Source organism: Taudactylus pleione, unplaced genomic scaffold, assembly GCF_031769625.1.
Source record: "Taudactylus pleione unplaced genomic scaffold, aTauple2 ptg000075l, whole genome shotgun sequence".
NCBI lineage: Eukaryota > Metazoa > Chordata > Amphibia > Anura > Myobatrachidae > Taudactylus > Taudactylus pleione.
The window spans coordinates 929259-945180 of record NW_028284477.1 but is presented as its reverse complement, the minus strand read 5'-3'; the positions used below and the strand labels follow the sequence as shown (position 1 = coordinate 945180).

At 46.6% G+C, this 15922-nt stretch overlaps 1 protein-coding gene across 1 annotated transcript in view; it reads right to left on the bottom strand.

The window, feature by feature from the left end:
- The window catches only part of HELB (DNA helicase B), an 80406-nt gene extending 68225 nt beyond the window's left edge, over positions 1–12181 (bottom strand). The window contains exon 1 of the mRNA XM_088467802.1: positions 11852–12181. Within this exon, the coding sequence (XP_088323928.1) occupies positions 11852–12101 (250 nt within the window). The 5' untranslated portion in view covers positions 12102–12181. The remainder of the gene's footprint in view (positions 1–11851) is intronic.
- Positions 12182–15922: the final 3741 nt, after the last annotated feature.

The following is a 15922-nucleotide window of genomic DNA, read 5'->3' as shown; positions in this document are numbered from 1 at the left end:
TTTCCTGATTAATGTGGAACTTAGAAACCACTTTAGGCAGAAAACCCGGGCGAGTGTGAAGCACCGCCCTGTCCTGGTGAAAAATCAGTAAAGGAGGATGACAGGAAAGCGCCCACAAATGTGACCCCCTTCTGGCCGAAGCACTCGCCAGGAGAAAAACCAGTCTTAACCGTCAACCACTTTAGGTCCACCGCTCAAGAGGTTCAAATGCAGGAACCTGTAAGGCCCAAAGAACCACCGCCAAATCCCAAAGGAGCCACTGGGGGAACAAAGGGAGGCTGACTCCTGAGAACACCCTGGAAAAAGGTGCGGACATCTGGCAGAGTAGCTATCCTACGCTGGAACCACACAGAGTGCAGACACATGAACTTTCAAAAGAAGCTAGGCGTAAGCCTAGATCCAAACCAGACTGAAGGAACGCCAAAACCCTAGAAACACGAAACGCCTGAGGATCGTAGTTTCTGGACTCACACCATTGAAAATAAGTATGCCACACTCTTTGGTAAATCCTGGCGGAAGCAGGCTTGCGCGCCTGTAGCATTGTGCTGATGACTGAGCTGGAAAAACCCTGGGACCTTAAGACAGATGTCTCAAGAGCCACACCATCAAAGACAGACGACCCAGATCCGGGTAAAGGCAGGGCCCCTGAGACAACAGGTCCCAACGTTGAGGCAGAAGAAATGGAGCGTCAATGGAGAGGCTCCGAAGATCGAAGTACCAAGGACGTCTGGACCAAGCCGGAGCCACCAGCAGAAGCATGCCGCCGTCCTGTTTGAATTTCCGGAGGACCCGAGGCAGCAGGGATATCGGAGTGAATAGATACATCAGCTGAAATGTCCATTTCACTGACAGCGCTTGCGCCAGCGTCTCTTGTCCTGGACCCGTACACGGGCATCTTGTGATTGTGACGGGAGGCCATGAAGTCCACCTCCGGCAGTCCCTACTCGTCCACGAGTAGTTGAAATAACTCTAGGAGTCCGCTTCCCAATTGAGGACTCCTAGAATGATGACTGCCACCGTGGTGTCGTTGTCGGACTGAACTTGCACGGCCATTCCTTGAAGAGTGTGACCGGAAAACTGAAAGGCCCTTTACACGGCCCGAAGTTCCAGAATGTTGATGGGAAGAACAGCTTCTTCCGCCGTCCAACGGCCCTGAAGTGAAAGTGGACCAGTCACTGCACCCCAACCCCGGAGACTGGCATCTGTCGTAAGCAGAACCCAGTCCGGGATCCACAAGGGGCGACCCTTGGTGAGATGTGACGTCTGAAGCCACCAAGCGACAGGCGCACCTCCGGTGACAACACCAGCATCTGAGTCCTGATCCGGTGTGGTAACCCGTTCCATTTGGAAAGAATCAGCCCCTGCAGGGGCCTGGAATGAATGAAACTGGGCATACTCCACCATGTCGAATGCCGACACCATGGACCCCAGAACCCTCATTGCCGAGTGAACAGCTACCTTGGAACTCTTCAGACAACAACTGCTCACTCGTAGTTGTAGGGTGGAAATCATTTCTGGAGTCAGAAAGATCCTTTGCTGACAAGAGTCCAGAAGGACTCCCAAATGAACCATCCTCTGTGACGGAATCAGGGAGGACTTTTTCCAATTTGTCACCCGTGTGCTTGCAGACCAGCAATAGTCAGGTGCAGATGTTGTAGAAGTACCTACGGAGAGCCTGCCAGCAATAGGAGGTCATCCAGATACACCAGAAGCCGTATACCCTGGCTGCACAGATGGGAAGCCAACAACAGCCATAATTTTGGTGAACACCCTTGGAGCCGTGGAAAGGCCAAAGGGCAGAGCCTGAAACTGGAAGTGAAGCTGGCATATAGCAAACCTCAGATACCGCTGGTGTGAAGGTGCTATAGGAACATGGAGGTAGGAGTCCTGGATGTCCAGGGAGACCATATAATCCCCCGGTTCCATAGCCAGAATAATAAAATGCAAAGTTTCCATCCTGAATTTGGGCACTCTGAGGAACTTGATCATAGTCTTCAGGTTGAGGACAGGCCGATGAGACCCATTGGGTTTCGGAACCAGAAACAGAAGAGTAGTAACCAGTCCCTCGTTTAGAAAGCGGAACAATGACCCCTGCTTTCAGCAAGGACTCTATGGCTCCCTGAATCTGCAAGGCCTTGGTCTTATCCTGAGAAAGACTTGTGCAGAAGAACTGTTGGGAGGGGGGGGTCTGTGACAAAAGGGCTTACTCCTGAGAGACCACTTCTTGTACCCAAGCATCCGTGGTGGTATTGCACCAGCACTGGGCGAATTGAAGAAGTTGGCCTCCCATTCTGGGATCCCCCAGAGAGAGGCCCATCCCATCAGGCTGAAGGCTTATCCTCTGGCTTGGAAGCAGGGCGTCTAGTGCTCTAGGCCTGCTTCTTTGGTTTAGGGGCAGCCTTGGTTGACAACTGTCTCGGGAAGGACTGACCCTTGGACTTCCCGAGTACAAATGGACTGAAAGGCTGAGGTCCTAGCCTTAGAAGGTGCAGCTGCTGATGGCAGAAACGCAGACTTAGACTTTGCCGGAGTATCAACAATTTTGTCCAGGTCAGGGACGAACAAAGTCTCCCCATTAAAGGGTAAGGCCTCCTGGCCCTTCTTGGAATCCGCATCCGCTCTGAAAGAATGGAGCCAAAAAGACGAGCGAGCAGAGACCGCTGCCGCCGAAACTCTGGAAGTCAGAAGAGTGGCATCCAAAGACGCTTCTCCAATATAGGAAGCGGCATCCCTCATCTGTCCCACTAAAGCTCTCTGAACCTCCGGAGCTTCCTCAGGAAAAGTATCTTCCAGTACATTGGTCCAGCTCTCAATGGCTTTAGCCACCCAAGAGATGGCCATGGACGGACGGGCCACCGCCCTTGAGAGAGAATACATTTATTTTAAACAAGTCTCCACTTTCCTGTCTGTGGGATCCTTTAGGGATGAAATGGAAGGTATAGGCAAGGTAGCACTCTTGATTAAGCGAGTAACATGAGAATCCACTGCAGGCAGAGTTTCCAAACGGATAACTAGATGCTAAACGTTTCTGCGGCAGAAACCTCTTACTAGGCGACTGCCAGGCCTCCACCATATGATCAGTCAGCTGGTCAGATATAGGAAAAACAGCCGAAGTCACTTTTGCCTGCTTAAAATTTGGATACTTGGACTTAGGGGCCGGTGCCTCACCCTCTATATCAAGAATGGACCGCACCACCCTCACCAATGCCGGCACAGTAATGGTAGATTTAGTTTCCACTTCCCGGACAGGGGAATCAGAGTCATAGTCCTCAGGCAATTCCCCCTCATCCGAGGACGCATCAGAGTCTGTTAGTTGCGCAGACTGGGATGACATAAAAGGGCGTTTAGATGCCTTCTGAGGCTTGTCATTCCGTAACATAGTTTGAAAGGCTGAAGATGAGGCCGCCAAACTCTGGACTGAACTGGAGAACATCCACCCATGATGGTTGACCCACCTGCGGGAGACCCTGGAAGGGAATGACGGACTGCTGCGTCACCGGAGACCGAATATACATAGGTAACCCCGTATATGGATTAACAGTCTGAGGCCCAGGGGGAGACTGCAATAACTGCGGTATACCCGGAGAAGGGGGGGGGGGGGGCGATTGGGGTAACCCCCTATGAGGGAGAGCAGTTGGGACCGTCAGACGGTCCGTGATGGAAGCCAGCACCTGAGAAAACACCGCCCACGGAGGATCCTGTCCCGAATTTAGGGGGTTAGAGGGACCAGGTAACTGACATCACACACAGCCCATCCTGTGATAAATCCTCCATATTTACACCTGCAGTCTGCAGGAGAGCAGGGTGGGAGCCGCAGAGCGCTCAACTTCCTCATCAGGCATGATAGATATCTATTTGTGTATATATTTTATCTATCTATCTATACAACAGGGAAGCTCAGTGTTTTACTCCTGGCGCACTCACAAGCATGCAGCACACAAGCACACAGATATGGCACCGTGTAGCACACAACTTTATGTGACCGACCTCACAAATACATGAATTTATATAAGCGAGATCCCAGAAAAGCCCTTCCCACACACACTTGCCAGGGCTGTAGGAGAAGGAAAGGGATAGGTGTAGACTGACAGTATTAAAGAATAAAGCACAGACGTCAGCACTAGCAAAAGTCACATACAATGCACAAAATAATACTCACTGCACCTTGTCACTACAATCAACCTGCCCAGATTCAGTGTCTGGGAGGGCTATAGTGCTGTGTACGCTGTCTTACCAGGGGAGAGGGACATAGGGGGATCGGTCCGCACGTTGCCTGCGAGATCTGCGCTGCCACTGTAGAGAAGATGGCCGCCGGAGACCTCAGAGGAGGAGTGGCTGCAGGAGGAATGCAGCTCAGCGTCGCCAAACCAGAGCAGAAAGGCACGCTGAGCTAAGGGGAGGAGCCGCTAGACAGGGAAGGCTGCCTCCCCTGGCTAGCATTTAACCCCCGGAATGCCAGCTCTCGCTGCCGCTGTAATCCCTGGTGGTCTAGTGGACCCGTGGGGTATGCCTCCATGGGGGGGGGGGGGGGGAGCCCACCTCTAGCACCTCCAGTCCGTCCCCAGAGACCGGAGGCTGAAGACTGCATGTACACGCGGGTCGGTGACCGGCAACTTACCTGTTCCCCGGGGATGCGGCAGCAGTCAAGGGATTCCTCCAGAGTCCGGCTAATACAGACTCTGTGGTCCCGCTGCGATTCCCAGATCTGTACTGTTGCAGCGCCGGCGGGGTGTAGGAGCGGTAGCGTGGACGTCCAATGGACAGTCCGACGCTGCCGCTCTGAAGAGTGTAAAAATAAAATTAAACAAAGCAGCCCCCCTGCGCTAAGGGTAACCCGACTCTGGCCAGACACCAACTAAAACTGAGGTGCCTGTGGCTCGGGGGCGGGGTATAGAGGAGGATGGACACAGTGCATCCAAGGAGCAGCAAAGCTTTAACTGCATGGTGCCCATGGATCCAGATATACCCAAAGGTCAACCCTGTGGACCCCCTATGAAGTAGAAATCTGAGTTAAAGAGAACAGAAACTATACTGGCAGAGAGTGTATAGGGAAATCAGGTGTGATATCTTTCATTAAACATATAATGCAAACATAAGTTAAATATACAGTGTCCTGCAGAAGTATTCTACTACTTAAAAAGACAGATTACAAATGACACTTACTGAGATTGTTCCAGACAATATGCTGCTTGCATTCAAAACCTGAAACTCCATAGATGAAAGCCATTGACCTAACAATTAGAGGTAAATTTACTAAAGAGAGAGTTTTTAGAAGTGGAGATGTTGCCCATAGCATCACACGAAAAGGGGAAAAAAGGTTATAGGGAAGTGTAAAGGATAGATGTGTAAAGATATATTAATAAGTGTTAATGAAATGTAAAAGAATTAAAATTACATAAATAATATACAAACGATTAGAGACGTGAAAAAATATTCTATGTGAATTAAGTGGTGATGCCATGAGAAAGGTCCAGCCAGAACAACTCCAGGGGCCCCACTCCCAAACGCTCACCCCAAAATAATTATTGCTACATTATAGTAGCACTCACTCTGGGTCATATAATTACAAATTGGTATACTGCATGATAACAGTACATGTATGAGCTGAGAGCTAACTTACCTTGGAGGTACCCCAAAAAACCTACACATGGTACTATAAGGATCAGCACCTCCTAAATGCTGACTCCCTTCATGCCTCCAAACTGCAAGCAAAAAATATGGTAGTTGCTCAATCAGCTTAATGACATACCATAGGTGCTTGTAAAGGGCGGGGTTTACACTGAACTACAGAAAAAAGGGATTTGCCCTCCAGCACACTGCAGCTAAATCAAAAATACTTGAATCCTACATAATAATAGAAATTCTGAGGTATAAATCCTTGGCAAACACCATACCAACAGTGAAGTATGGGGAAGGCAGCATCATGTTGTGGGGATGCTTTTCCTTAATGGGACTGGACATTTTGGAAAAAATTATGGCCTGATGAATGGTGCAAAGTACATAGATAAAATACAGGGAGATAACGCAAGACAACCTGCTTCAGTCTGCTAGAAAACTAAAACTTGGAAGAAAGTTCACATTTCAGCAGGATAATGATCCCAACTACAAAGACAAAAGCAATACTGACATGATTGGAACAACAAAAAGGTGAAGGTTCTGCAATGGCCAAGTCAAAGTCCAGGAGCCAAATGTAATATGTGAGAGTTTAGCAGTAAAGTCTCACATTGGTCGAGTTTTATCTTCAAAATGGGAAAACATCTGGATGAAAGTTTAAATCGGGAGTTTTTTTAGTCTGAAAAACAAAGCAACAGAGCAAACTCATGTTCTCGGATTCTATTACATTGGCCAAGTTTAAAACGCTAGAAAAAAACTCTAACATTTTATAAACTCTCACCCTATTACATTTGGCCCCAGGAATCAATCCAACTCAGAATTTGTGGCACTAATTGAACATTTCATGTCTACAATCGTCATCCAACCAACCTGAACAACATGGAGCAAATCTGTAATGAAGAATGGGCAACAATCACTCCTAAAGAGTGTGTAAACCTGATAAACACTGAACCCAACAGACTTAGGGGTCTATTCATTACTTTGCCAGTGGCTAAATGGCATCAGCTTTCCGTTCTGCGCCTGTGAACAGAGTAGGCGAAAAGGACAGGGAAATTGCTTACTTTCCTGCCTTCTGCCAGTCCCCTGTTCGGTTCTGTCCCTTGATAACCCAGCAGCCTCCCCTGAGCTCAGCCGCCGACACATGCACAGGAAGGACCTGCCTTCGCCTACAATCTCCACAGAGAGGACCGCAACTGAAGACAGGACTGCCGGAGCCCTGGATCGCATCGCCGGAAAGGCAAGTATACATGAATTGCTACTTAAAGCTATATATCGTTTCGACCTGATGCGATATATAGTGAACAGTAACCATTCATTTACGCAAATCTACATGAATAGACCCCTTAAAGCTATTATTGCAGCAAAAGGTGGTTCTGGCAACTGCTGTAGTGGTCTGCATGGATTGAATACACCTGCAAGCATAATAGTTCAATTTTTATAGATATTTGTCTGCAGCTTTAAAAAAAAAAAAAAACATTAATCAGGAGCTTAAAAATTTACTTTAACAGCCTATTGATTCGCAATAAAAACACTGTCTGAAACAATCTGTGTCTCATTTGTAATATAGACAAATCTGTTCACATTTTAGATTAATACTTTTGCAAGTCACTATTTAAAAGGCTGCAGAGCTGGCATGGTGGTTAGCATTACTGCCTCGCAGCACTGAGGTCCTGGGTTCGATTTCCACCAAGGTCCTATCTGAGTGTAATTTGTATGTTCTCCTTTTGTTTCTGTGAGTTTCCTCTGGGTTCTCCAGTTTCCTCCCACAATCCACATAAAATCATAGTTGCCTACCCTCCCGAATCCTGCAGGAGACTCCCGCTACCCCGAAATGTTAAACAAAACCCCAAATTCCCCACTGTCTCGTAGGGATTCCGTCTGAATACTAGCCGGCCCACCTCCTGAGAGAAGTCCACATAGATCCGCCTCCGCTCCTGCCTCCGAACCTCCCACTGGCAATGAGTGATCTGCACTGAAGGATGACGCTCGTATTCTCCGGTCCGCCTTGATCCACCCACACAGCCACATCCAGGCTGCCTGCTTCCAACGGTGTTCAAAGAATGGGCGGCGCTGGTCTTCCCTGAACCGCCCCAGCTCCTCCTTCACTGGACGCTTCCTGTCACTCAAACTCCAGAGGTCCCAGGCTCACACTGCTCTGTTGCTGCCCTTGAACACACTGCGCGGATGACAGCGCAGCCGCGGCCAGACCCTCAATGTAGGTCTCTGTCCCCTCTTCAAACGTTCCCTCAGGACTCCCTAATGGTCCACAGTGCCCCCCGCGCTTGCTGGATGTATTCTTGTTGGACCCACATCCCATATGCCACTGTCCGTCTCCTCTAATGGTCTGTCGTCCAGCCACACTAGTGGGCAGGCAGGAGGCCTCACCATCTTGAGTCCGGTGGGAGAGTTCATGCCACGTTAACAATGAACAGTCTGTCTGACTGGGGAAAATCATTAACCCCTTCTGTGGGCTGGTGGTAGATATTGGGCTACCTAATAGATTGCCGGCCTGCAGCTGTACAGTGCAACAGAGTCAACGCTGCAGCCTATGGATCATACTCTGCAAAGCACAGCCTGGCACAGACATTAAAATAGTGCTAGACATGCCCAATGGGTGTTATTAGACCCCCTATAGTCAGTGCTAGACATGCGCCTCCAGCAGTGCACACCTTAATGAAGCTAGACATTCCTTTGAGCGGAGCATGGCACACGCCCCCAACAGCGCATCACGCAGCGCACACTATGACTGACTATAATCTCCCTGAAACTAGTTTTCAAAAGTAGGCATGTATGACATAAATACATGCAGGATTCTGCCAAAAAACTAACCCTAGTATATGTGCGTGTCTGTGAATGTGGTATGGAATATAGACCGTAAGCTTCGCTAAGGCAGGAACCAAGGTGAAATGTGTGCGCTATATAAATAACTTAATAAATATAAAGGGATATATTCAATTGCATGCAAGTATTTTGAGGCAAAAATGAACGCGGTTATGCAAAACCCACAGAGGAGGGGGAGAGGGAAATTGTGAGTGTTTGGATTGAAAGCAATGCCCACACTATTAGTGGATTTCTGCTCACACCATCCTGAGGTGGGCAGAAATCCACACTAACAGGTACCTTAGGGCAATGTGTAAACCCACTTAAGCTGTGCGGTAACAGCATCGCACCTGGCACTTGTCAGAAAATGCAATTTACCACGACTAAGCCCCAAGCATTAGTCATGTGTAAACTGTATCTCTAACTTTAGTGGGTTTAGACAGTGTGAGCAATTGAATAGCAGCGGGCACTCATCCCGGGAGCTTAACAAAACGAGAGACAGAGAGAGAGAGAAAGCAATCTGTTCTACCATTTTCTAGGATGCAATAGAGAAATGATAGCTATGGGCAAAAACACCAATTTTCATTTTTAGCAGTTTTACTAAATCTACCCCGTACATCATCTTTTGTGGGATTTAATGAAGATAAGGTACCAAAAGCTTCTGGCTGAGGAAGAAAAAAAAAAAAAATCTTTCCATGTCTGAAAGTATTCATTTATGCCTGTTTCAGAGATGGATGTATTCGCAGAGCCGCACACAAGTGACCGATATCGCAGGCTGGGATCACCATCACAACTGACAGTCGCTCCTTTGTTCAGGCTGCGGGAGCTGAAGCTTCCTGCAGCCTGACCGGGTGCTGGTAACATTAGAGACCAGGAATCTGCGTTTGTAGAGCCTGGCCTCGTCCATCCCAGAAAACAGGGGCGACAGCCCCCCCATTTCTGGGATCAGTGACCAGCCACACCCCCGCTCCGCCCCCCAAACGCAGCAACATGTCAATGATGCTTCGGGGGGTGGTCCTGCGCAGGCACAGACCTGGAAACATCAGGGATAAACGTACATCTCTGAATCAGGCCCTTTGACCTTAAGGTAGGAAGAAAGAACTTGGATACTAATGCATACTTATCAGACTCTCCCACACAGTAGAGGGCAAGTCTCCTGGACTGGCCACAAACCCCCTTTATCACATCACTTCCCCTACCACTAAGGTGGTCAGTCTGCAGTGCCGGCCTGGCTTCCCCCGCCCTGCGGGGGCAGCCAGAATTTTGACAAGCATGCACTAATTGTGGTTTGTGGGTTTGGTGTGTAGCGGGGAGGGGGGGAGGGGAGTGAGAAGAGATTTAAATGTATTAATAAGACAGTTGAAGCCAGAGCAGAGACTGGAAGTATGTTTGTTTAATCCTGCAACACTGACAGGTAATTAAAGTCTGCGCTTATTTGGGTTAGCTTGAAAGCTGTCAATGTAATATTGGGGCTGGTTGGGGTGGATTAAGCAGATTCATTAAATGGGGAGATTATTAAGGATGGTGCTGCGTGGAGGGACGGTCGCTATACCCCTTTCACATCGCTAATGGCGGGTCGCACCCGGGAGCGTCCCACCTGAGACCCCTTTCAGCCTGGCGGCCCGACCCGGCACTAATGCCGGGTCGATTACGTCACAGCCATCACTGCTAAGCCGGCACTTGAAGATGAGATCATCTCCAAGCGCCGGCTCTCCCTATGCAGTTAACGGGACCCAGTTTGTGCCTTGACCCAGGTTACCCGTTCACACCGCACTGCGAGCAGGGTTGAACTCATGTTTAACCCTGCTCGCTACCAGAGTTGAAATGCCGGATCGCTCGACCCGGGTTATTTCAACTGGTCCCTTTCACACTGCACAGCAACCCAGGTTGCTGCGCGCTCATGTGCAATAACCCGGGTTACTTGATCGCAGTGTGAAAGGGGTATTAGAGTGTTCAAATCCTGGCTCTGTCTTTCAGGAGGTGAACAGTACTAATCTGTTTTCCAAACAAGCCCCCAATATCCCAGGTACCAGACATACAGGAACCAAGCTTGAAATATCATCAGCAGGTAGTATCCCGTTTTGGGGGGCTGTCCAGTATTTGTCCTAAGTGCAATGTATGTACCGTTTCATGCTGCTCTGCTCATGAAAGTGGGCTGTATACACCTGACAGTGATGCGCACAGAACTATTACTGAGGTTGAAGTGAGGCATAGTACTGCTAAAGTGATATAGCCTCACCTCTTTTCAATTTAGCAATGCCTGACGACATCTTGTTGCTAATTACAATGTGACATTGCTTTCTCAATATTTTCCGGGACCATTTTTTGAGTTGTCATAAAATAATGGAAATTCTACTATAATTTTTTAACACAACTTCAGTCTTGCAGGTTTTCACCCAGCCCCTGCAAATAATGGGATAAAAATCAATGTAGTGATACCCCACTTAACAGCTCAGAGAAGTGCAAATCCTGGGAATGCTGCAACACAAACAGATGAACCTGTAGAAGACCTCCAATTTAATTGTAGAGTAGTTGCACTAAGATTACTATCTGCATTATAAAAAAAGTTTAATAAAAAAGTGCTGTAAATGCATCATACTCATCCTGCATGTTACAGCTCTAACCTGTTCCTTGCAAAAGCCTTATTACCTGAGCTCACATCCTCCTCTTCTGGACAACAACAGTTCCCACCTTGGCACCGCCTGCTCTGCCTTCAGCTCCTCCTGCTGTTCCAGTGCTGTCATATGGAGATTGTTTCGCTTTCACACTTGCTGCTACACCCTCACTCTCCTGTCCTTTAGTAGTAGCGCCACATTCATGGCCAGGAAAAGATGGTGGAGTAAGTAAACTACAGATGTGTCCTCTTGCATCTTTGACGATCGCGCTACAAATGTGCACACGCATCACCCCATGCGATTACCCGCAGCAGCAAACTCTACATTATGGAGTGCACTGCGATCACGGTATGCAATCCTATGGACTACCGGGTGCGAATGCAGTGCACATATCCACTCACGGACATGCCACAATTTGCCACGTACACAGCAAAGATGCAAGAGGACACATCTGCATGTATAAGTGTCAGACCATAGAAGCAGCTCAGGACAGGAACAGATGGAGAACAGAGCAACCAGCATGGCAGAACAACACTTTTCATTAATGAAGATACCCGCATAAAAATAATTTTGTAAAATTAAAATGACGGAACTAGCTTAAATGAAAATCAAACTTGTGTTTTCTGTAAATGTTACACAGGCTCTACCAACAGTACAGGCACAAACTCCCAAGTATTGTCAGGTGTAGGGATGATGTCAGGCGGAGTTCTCACTCTACTGACACACATGGTAATGTAGCAGCCTGGGTATAACATCAGCAACTCCCAGTGACAGCACAGCAGCTGGAGGAGGCGGCGGGTTACCTCTGGTGTTCTGGGGAGCACAGGAGTTGACCTGCATGCCTCCGCCCTCGATCTCATCTGCGTCCATGAACTCCGCTTCCGACGGCTGATGATCCGGATCGTCCTCCGTATCTGAACCCCCGGCGTCGGATGCTGCATCTTTCACAGGCAGTAACCGGCCACGCAGCGTGATCCAGTCCGCGCGCCTCCGCCCCCGTCTCCTCCACTCTTTAAACCTCTCCAAGCGGCTACTACTAGTCCTCGTCTCCATTCCCCAGTTCTAAATAGCCGCCTACCAAATAGGAAGTGACACCACGAAGACATCGGAAGCTCTGGATGCTTCAAAGTGCTCCCACCATACCTCAGTATGGAACATAGTTTGCATCGCCGGGATAGAAAAAAGAGTGGCGCCATTTTGTTGGTTTGATAAAGCCCATTTTTTTTAATGATTAGGACAGGTACTGTATCTTGCGATGTATTACAAATATATGGTACGCAACGGATGGTAACTCGTATTATACACAAACATCAAAATCTATAATACTTATATTCCAAGGTAACGTCATTCCCCAAATATGATCATTTTTGCATCTCTGCTAGTTAATTCTCTGGAGTTCTTAACATCAGTTAATTATGTAAACCCATGTTATTGGAAAAAGTAGAAACAACTAAAATACTATAAATTCCCATTTATGATAATAATGTTTAAAATGACATTTCAATTCAATGCGATGCTGAATAGCCCCAGTAGGGAGCTCGCGGAGCTTTTCAATTCAGCGCGCTGTTAAGTCTGAGAATGCCGGTTCTCGTGACTTAGCCTGGGTGTTTAGTCGCGAGAATCGGCATTCTCCGAGTAAAGTGCCGGTAAACAACCGCGCAGCCGGCACTTTTGCCAGATTTCTCCTCGCATCCCAGGAAGGTGTGAGAGGAAATCCTTTAGCCCGCCCAAACATCACGTTGAATTGAATAGCTCCCAGAGGAACATTTCGAAGGAGCATAGGCGAAACTAGAGATCTGGTAGTGGGTGGTCCCAGCTTTAGCATTGTATCTTATATTGTGTTACTGTTTCTTGGAGAAATAAAATCTATATAAATATATACACAAACCACACGGTTCACTAATATAGACAGTTTCAGATGGCGTCACTTAATGCAATAAGTAACATCCAATGCAACAATCTATCAACGTTTCAATGTTTATTGCAACATTTTTATCAAGGTGCATAATGCACCTTGGAATAACCATTAAAACGTCGGTAGATTGTTGAATTGGATGTTATTTATTGCATTGAGTGCCGCCATCTGAAACGAAACTGTTTATATATATATATATATATATATATATACACAGTGTATATATATTATATATATATATATATATATATATATACACTACCGTAAAAATGTTTGGGGTCACCCAGACAATTTCGTGTTTTACATGAAAACTTATTTATCAAATGAGTTGCAAAATGAATAGAACATACAGTCAAGACATTGGCAAGGTTAGAAATAATTATTTTTATTTGAAATAATAATTTTGCCCTTCAAACTTTGCTTTCGTCAAAGAATGCTCCTTGTGCAGCAATTACAGCATTGCAGACTTTTGGCATTCTAGCTGTTAATTTGTTGAGGTAATCTGAAGATATTTCACCCCACACTTCCTGAAGCACCTCCCACAAGTTGGATTGGCTTGATGGGCACTTCTTGCGTACCATACGGTCAAGCTGCTCCCACAACAGCTCAATGGGGTTGAGATCTGGTGACTGCACTGGCCACTCCATTACAGAGAGAATACGAGCTGCCTGCTTCTTCCCTAAATAGTTTTTGCATAATTTGGAGATGTGCTTTGGGTCATTGTCCTGTTGGAGGAGGAAATTGGCTCCAATCAAGCGCTGACCACAGGGTATGGCATGGCGTTGCAAAATGGAGTGATAGCCTTCCTTATTTAAAATCCCTTTTACCTTGTCCAAATCTCCCACTTTACCAGCACCAAAGCAGCCCCAGACCATCACATTAGCTCCACCATGCTTGACAGATGGCGTCAAGCACTCTTCCAGCATCTTTTCACTTGTTCTGCGTCTCACAAATGTTCTTTGTGATACAAACACCTCAAACTTCGATTCGTCTGTCCATAACACTTTTTTACAATCTTCCTCTGTCCAATGTCTGTGTTCTTCTGCCCATATTAATCTTTTCATTTTAATGGCCAGTCTCAGATATGGCTTTTTCTTTGCCGCTCTGCCTAGAACGCCAGCATTCTGGAGTCGCCTCTTCACTGTAGACGTTGACACTGGCGTTTTGCTTTACCATTTAATGAAGCTGCAGTTGAGGACTTGTGATGAGTCTACTTCTCAAACTAGAGACTCTAATGTACTTGTCTTCTTGCACAGTTGTGCACCGGGGCCTCCCACTTCTTTTTCTACTCTGGTTAGAGCTTGTTTGTGCTGTTCTCTGAAGGGAGTAGTACACACAGTTGTAGGAAATGTTCAGTTTCTTGTCAATCTCTCGCATGGAATAGCCTTCATTTCTAAGAACAAGAATAGACTGTCGAGTTTCACATGAAAGTTCTCTTTTTCTGGCCATTTGGAGAGTATAATCGAACCCACAAATGTGATGCTCCAGATACTCAACTAGCTCAAAGGAAGGCCAGTTTTATAGCTTCTCTAACGAGCAAACCTGTTTTCAGCTGTGCTAACATAATTGCACAAGGGGTTTCTAATCATCCATTAGTCTTCTAACGCGCTTAGCAAACACAATGTATCGTTAGAACACTGGAGTGATGGTTGCTGGAAATAGGCCTCTATACACCTATGTAGATATTCCTTTAAAAACCAGATGTTTGCAGATAGTATAGTCCTTTACCACTTAACATTATATAAAGTGTATTTCAGATTAATTTAATGTTATCTTCATTGAAAAATAACAGTGCTTTTCTATCAAAAATAAGGAAATTTCTAAGTGACCCTAAACTTTTGAATGGTAGTGTTTATATTACTAGAGTTGCAGGGGGCAGGGTGCCTGATAGTGAAAAGGGAACTTTTGCCTGTGCCGTTGAAGTACGCTCCAAAAAAAAGGGGGCATGACCACTCAAATGGGGTGTGGTGTCCCCAGACAGACTCCTTCTGTGTCCCCTGCTAGCCCCCTTCTGTGTCCACAGCTAGCTCCCCTCATATGTCTCCACAGCTAGCCCCCCTCTGTCTCCAACCAGCCCCCCTTTTGTGTCCCCAGCCAGCCCCCCTTCTGTGTCCCCAGCTAGCCCCCCTTCTGTGTCCCCAACCAGCCTCACTTCTGTGTCTCTTGCCTGCCCCACTTCTGTTTCTCCTGCCAGGCCCCCTTCTGTATCTCAATCCCAGCCATCCCCCACACTCACCTTCATCTTGTTGCTCCAAGAGCATGGGACACGGATCCTCTCTTGCCACGACCCGGTGTGATGTCATGTCACGACCTGGGTCTCATTAAAAAAGAAAAAACTTTATTGCGCGGTGGTGGGCAGGCAGTGGGTCAGGCAATGTTGGCCATGTAATTTCCCCCTATGTCTATGATCATTATGAGGAGGTTATAACTTGGCTCAGATTTTGTGCCCATAGTCGGCCCTTTTATTTGTTTAAATAATTTCTCATCCTACCAAAATTAATTATGGACCAATATGGGCACTATGCCATTCAACTGGAGCTCTATCTGTAAATCTTGGAGCATTAATGACTCTTACATCATTTTCCTCACATGTTGATAACCTATTTTATATCTATTCTATATTTTAATACCTAGTCTTATTTTATTTCTCTTTACTGAAATTAATTTTGTTTAGATACATATATATGTTTTCTTACTGATTAAATAAGCATGTTTTTTTATCTATTGTATTGGATCAGAAGATTATAGTAAGAAATCAAATAATTACAAATTACAAAAAGATACACAAATTATTCTAGTTACCTTGCAAATTACATATTTACTATTGAGCAGATTGTGAAAGCCACCACCATGATAGGTGGCTTTGACCAACAGATTAAAAGCGGTAACAGAAATAATTGCTAAACCAGTATTTATTTCTCTTGTCACTTTGTTATCCACCGGTCAATGTGGCCAATAA